The sequence below is a fragment of the Pundamilia nyererei genome, unplaced genomic scaffold (assembly GCF_000239375.1).
Source record: "Pundamilia nyererei isolate P.nyererei 1_Seehausen unplaced genomic scaffold, PunNye1.0 scaffold00029, whole genome shotgun sequence".
In the NCBI taxonomy this organism is placed as follows: Eukaryota; Metazoa; Chordata; class Actinopteri; order Cichliformes; family Cichlidae; genus Pundamilia; species Pundamilia nyererei.
Genome location: NW_005187430.1, coordinates 4,487,483 through 4,493,482, shown reverse-complemented (window position 1 = coordinate 4,493,482; position 6,000 = coordinate 4,487,483). Strand labels below are relative to the sequence as shown.

Sequence of the window (6,000 nt, the reverse complement as noted above, 5' to 3'; positions counted from 1 at the left end):
ACCTAATCGCATCTTATGTATGCGTCTGGAGACTTGCAAAAGGTGGAGAAGAAGAGAATCTGGACAGCTCAAGGCTGGCTAGCTTACAAACAGCTGTTTATAAGCTAACATTGTGAAAGCTAATGGAGTTTCCTAAAAATCACACTTTCCCTCTGATAAACAGTTTGATTACATTCTCACGTCATATGAGTTTATTTGCAAAGTGCCAAAGTCCAATAATGTTATATTAACTTCAAAGTTCCAATTTTCTCTAACACCAGTTAACAGCGGCTAACCGAGTTTAATGGTGGCTAACAGCTAACAGGATATCTTCAAAAAAAGATCATAGTGTCTGTGCCATTGAACAGAAGTGAACATCGCTGACACATCAACTCGTATTCAAGTTTTACAGCCTCCTAAAAGTAAATAGACGTGGACGCCTCTCATCTGCATATTGACAGTTGAGGCAAACAGTGGCCTGCCCAGATAGCAAAAAGACTCCAGGGCAGATTTGGTCCAGAGTCACTTTAATGCCTGAGTACACTCACTACAGATTAATGGTCTGTCTTCTGGAACAAATGGTAAGCATCCCATGTGTGTTGACTGCAGTCTGCAATCTACAGACATCTAGTAGTAAGTTTTTACAGACTGTCATTTTAAGCTACAATATTGTATGCTTATATGGAGACATCTCAAACAAAATAAAAGATAGTAATTTTTGTGTGGGGTTACAGTAACTCCCTGTATTAGTGTCTTTCTCAGTTGTAGTTGGTTTACAACTCTGCTGCTTGACTTCTAACTGCCTGACAACACATCCCTCCATTTTTAGCTCAGTTGCACTGTCTACCTGTGAAACAGAGTTGTTTTTAAAATTTTATTATTTACTTTAAAAGCCCTCTGAGGATCAGCTCCACAATAGTTCACGGATGTTTTAAGCCCAAATTTTGCCTCCAGGTTTGAGGTCACTGAGGTCATCCTCCAGCAACGTCTCTCAGCGTCCCCTTTTCGCCTAAAGCCTAAAAGCAACCGCATCTTTGTTTTTATAGCCCTCAGGCTCTGGAATAATTTGCCATCCCATATAAAAACCTGTCAAACAGGTGATTGTTTTTAAATCAAATCTGAAGACTTACTTTTATTTGTATTCCCTTTGAGTTAAGTTTGAGGGGCCTCGTGGTTTTTGTCATGTCCATTGTGAATGTTTTATTCCTGCTCATTTATGTCAGCTGCTGTTTGTATTCTTAGACATTGTTTATATAGTCATTTCTATTTGACTGGTGTTTTTTATGTGAATTATGGTACTTGAGTTTTTGTAGACCTGGAGTATAAATACATCTGCTTTAACTGGATAGAACTCCTGTTGTTTTAAATGTGCAATAGAAACAAAGGTGACATGAGTGTCCTAGCTAAATAATGAAACAAGACAGCTTAATTTCAGGTTAAACCTGACTGAGGTAACTAAACCAAACTGTATATCTAAAAGAAGAGTCAGGGTACCACTGAATTCAGGAAGATGAATCACCAAAATGTGGAACCTATCGAAAGCAGCGAGAAGTTGTTGTATTCAATTCAATTCAATTTTATTTATGCAACGCCAAATCAGAGCAACAGTCGCTCAAGGCGCTTTATATTGTAAGGTAGACCCTAAAATAATACAACCAACCCCAACAATCGTATGACCCCTATGCGCAAGCACTTTGGCGAAAGTTGGAAGGAGAAACTTCCACAGGAAGAAACCTCCAACAGAACCAGACTCAGGGAGGGGCGGGGCCATCTGCCACAACCGGCTGGAGAGAGGGGAGCAAGACAGGATAGAAGACATGCTGTGGAAGAGAGTCAGAGATGAACAATAACTAATGATTAAATGCAGAGAGGTGTGTAAACACACTTTGAGTGGAAAAGCTGACTCAAGAAGAAGGGCTCAATGCATCATGGGAATCCCCCAGCAGCCTACACTTATCGTAGCCTAACTAAGGGAGGATTCAGGGTCACCTGATCCAGCCCTAACTATATGCTTTAGCAAAAAGGAAAGTTTTAAACCTAATCTTGAAAGTAGAGATTGTGTCTGTCTTCCAAATCCAAACTGGAAGCTGTTTCCACAGAAGAGGGGCCTGAAAACTGAAGGCTGTCCCTCCCATTCTACTTTTGAAAACTCTAGGAACAGCAAGTAAGCCTTCACTCTGAGAGCAGGGTGCTTTATTGGGATAATATGACACTAAACGATCTGTAACATATGACAGGGTCTCATCGTCATGTCAAATTGCATGTGAGAAGAGACTTTTTAAAAGGGTTTTTAAAATGACATTCTAGATTTTACCTGGAACCAATGAAGAGAAGCTAATATGGGAGAAATACAGTCCTTCTTTCTTGCCTATGTTACTTGTTTGCTGTGGCCTTTTGGATCAAAATAAGGATTTCCAGGATTTCCTGCCTGATGCTAAGGAGTCTAGTTTAGTCTAGCCTAGAAATCCCTAAAATACCTACTGAGATGTTTCATTCTGGACCAACGTGGTGAACTAACATGAGTCCCTATTACCTAATAATAAAGCCAGACTGCTAACAGCCTCATGATGCTACTCTCTACCAGCTGTTAGAGTTGTAATAATGACATACGGAGTTCTGAATGTCATAAAATCAGCAGTTCTTTTAATAAAATAAAATAAAATAAAATAAAATAAAATAAAATCCTATGAAGAGCTAGAACTATCCCCAGGTCTTGTTACACTGTGTTTCAGTTACACCAAGTAAGTTCAGGGCTGAGGGTGAAGAGGTTAACAGGATGGTGGAGTGAATGCTAACAAAGCAGAGTGAATGCTCTCTTTCTTCTTCACACACACACAGACAGACGCATGCACACACACAGAGGAGGGCCTCTCAGTGTAAAGAAGCATGACCAGCAGCAGCTGTTGGATTACCAGCTGCCTCTGTTTATCTGCTGAGACCCCGAAACCCTCTGTTCTCACTCAGCCTCTCTGCAGCCTCTCCTGTCCCTCAGTCCTGAGAGCTGTACTAGGAAGAAAGAGACTATTGAGTTAGTGAGGTATGTTGAGCTGAAAGCAGGAGTATTTAATTTCACATGTGACCTGTTCAATAGAATGTTACGTTCAGAATTATTGATCGTATTGTCTATGATCAGTGTACTATAGACTGTCAGCTAAAGCAATGCTATTCTGGCTAAACCATTCTGATTTTACACACAGCCACCACACAGCTCCATGCTGCCGTTTAAAAACAATCATTTGTAAGTGTAAACAAACAAACAAACAGTCTTCAAAGATACTGTATGGCTCTGAATAACACTGCTGGGAGCATATGTGGGAGTCGCTGACTGCGAGCGACCTCTGGTGGTTATATTTATGAAAAGCAACAGTGCACGAGACTGGTCAGCTGACCAATGCGGAAGTGCTTAAAATCAGCAGTGTAAACAACGATTCAAAAGAAATAAAGTAAAAAGCTCTGTTTGGATAACTTTTTCTCCCCTAGTACGACAGCATGGTTCGGTGTTTCCTCATCCACACCGTGTGCCCGGTGAGTGCTCTGTCTGCCGGGGAGAGCCGTGTTCTGTACTCCCGGGTTTTCGGTCCAGATGACGGAGTCCTGTCCGAGCGGCACCGAGACCTCAGCCCGGAGGAAAGAAGGCTTCTGCAGAAGGAGAGGGTGACCGCAGTAGCCAGGTGGGTGTTTGTGGTTAACAGTTAAAAATAAATCATTATTCGAAGTCATTTTTTTTCTGGACATCCACAGATTGGGACAGAAGTGGACACTTTAATTAAGCCCTTTTTGTGTAATTTTGCCTGTAGGAGTGAAGAGATAAGGACAGCAGACATAATTAAATTCAGTTAATCACCTTTCTGTGTTTTTGCATTACATTAACATAGTGGAAACGACTTGACAGCCCAAGGCTCTGTCCCATTACTTGAGCTTCATTCATTTTCCACCAGGTAGACAGAGTGAGAGCCCCAGGCCTGCGCAGTGGACCTGTTGTGGTAGTCTTCTGATTCCGCTTTGTGGATGCATCTGATGTACACTATTCCCTCGTGTTTACAACAGGATTCAGCAGTTCATGCAGAGACTGCAGGGGGCAAAGATGTTTTTGTTTCCTCCTGAATAAATGTCTCAGTCAGCTCTGATAGCTGATGTGCGTTTTCTTTTCATGTTTTGGAACTAACACCTGTCCAGATAAAGACATGCAGCCAGTGTATTCTGTTGAGTGGCGTCTGTTCGTGTCCCTGCATTGCCTGTTGATGTTTGTCATATACAGTATTGTTCAAAAGGCTCTTTGAATGCTCTATTCATATTCGTCATGCAGTGTCATGAAGATCTATCCAGCGATGAGCACAGGAGCTATGTTTAGACTCAAGAACACAGGACTACTTGTTATACAGATGGTCTGCCAGACACCGAGATGGCCTCAGTCTCAATGCTTTAAAAAAATGAATTTACCTGCCAGAGTACCTAGAGCCATTTTTGGCTTTTGAGCAATTTTTTTTTTTACTGCTAATTGTATGAAGGTAATTTAAAAAAATAGTGAAAATAGCACCCTGGCTTTATTTCTAGTGATTTTTAGGATTTATTCTTGTTGATAACTCATAATAGCAGTTCTTTCACCATCATCTCTCTGTTTTCTCATATAAAGCATCCTGCTATTTTGATGGGAACACACAATGTAAAATGCCAGACAATAATATTTTTTTTCAGTGACTCATGAATCATTGTGTGTGTGTGTGTGTTTTGTTTTTCTCCTGTTCCAGCCTGTAACTAGTGATTACTACTGTCAAAGACAACGGTTGTTCTAATGTTATCAGTAAAACTGGTTAAATAGCTCAAATTAAAATGAGTCCCAAAGTTATTGTGACTATGAAAGCATCCTAACTAATGGCAAAACACTTTTTGTGTCTCAGACAAGTCCGGAGTGCTATCTCTCTGTCCCGGGAAGCCTCGGGTCGGCTGATAGTGGAGACGTTGCCGGGCGAAGAGAATCTGGCTCTGCAGGACGCCGACTGCGGCGTGGTGCGGCTCAGAGCCGGAGACCCGTTCTCCGAGGAGACGAGCGCTCTGTGGCTGGGGGTTCAGAGTCTGGGCTTCACGCTCGTCTGTGAGCCTCACGAGAACCTGCTGCTGGCTGAGGGAACACTGCGCAACCTGACCCGCCACTGCCTGGAGCACCTGCACATGCTGGGGCAAGGGAGCGAGGTGAGCCGTGGACACACATTCTACTGCTCAAAAAAATGAAAGGAACACTTTTTAATCAGCGTACACCATCAAGTCAGTTAAGTTTCTGGGATACTGAGCTGGTCAGCTAAGTAGCAGTAGGTTGTAAATAAGTTTCAGTTGCTTTGAAATTAAGAGTAGGTGCACTAGAGGGGCAAAAATGAGACAACCCCCAAAACAGGTTTTACAGGTCGAGGCCCCTGACATTTTTTTCCTGCCTCATCTTTTCTGATTGTTTTCTGGTACCAGGACCCTACAGAGGTTGCACAGGTACTCCAACTCCTTCAGGATGACACATCAATATGTTTCAATATGAAGGTTTGCTGTGTCTCACAGCAGTCTCAAGACCACACAGGAGATTCCAGCAGGCAGGTAGCTACTCTAGGAGAGCTGGACTTCTTCTAGAGTGAGCATACTCACTCTGTTGCACTCGATGTGTGTTTAATTTGGACCTGGGGCCCGTTCTTCGTACGTCGCTTACTACATCCAAGACCAAATCATCGCGCTAACTGTGAGCTCGCTAATCCGGTTCTCCGAACACACCTGCTGTTGACGATTAGTACAGCTGGATGAAGTAATGTGAGATCACTGGGTGTCGTAAAAGGGGCTACGCATCGATAGTAGAAACATTGATCGGCAACCCTCTGATTGGTCGGCGAAAAAGTCGAAGAAGCGCGCTCTGTATTTTTCGGCAGCAGAGCAAGAACTCTTGAGTGAGGGATTTCAGGAGTTTAATCAGAACGCAAGGGAACACTGCAAAGGCTGCAAAAGCAAGGAGAGAGGGCTGGCAGAAAGTTGCTGACAAATTAAACT

At 42.6% G+C, this 6,000-nt stretch overlaps 1 protein-coding gene across 1 annotated transcript in view; it reads left to right on the top strand.

Moving 5' to 3' along the window:
- Positions 1–3,363: 3,363 nt before the first annotated feature.
- Positions 3,364–6,000, top strand: part of ap5s1 (adaptor related protein complex 5 subunit sigma 1) — a 6,162-nt gene continuing 3,525 nt past the window's right edge. The window contains exons 1-2 of the mRNA XM_005728670.1: positions 3,364–3,650; positions 4,878–5,169. Of these exons, the coding sequence (XP_005728727.1) occupies positions 3,469–3,650; positions 4,878–5,169 (474 nt within the window). The 5' untranslated portion in view covers positions 3,364–3,468. The remainder of the gene's footprint in view (positions 3,651–4,877; positions 5,170–6,000) is intronic.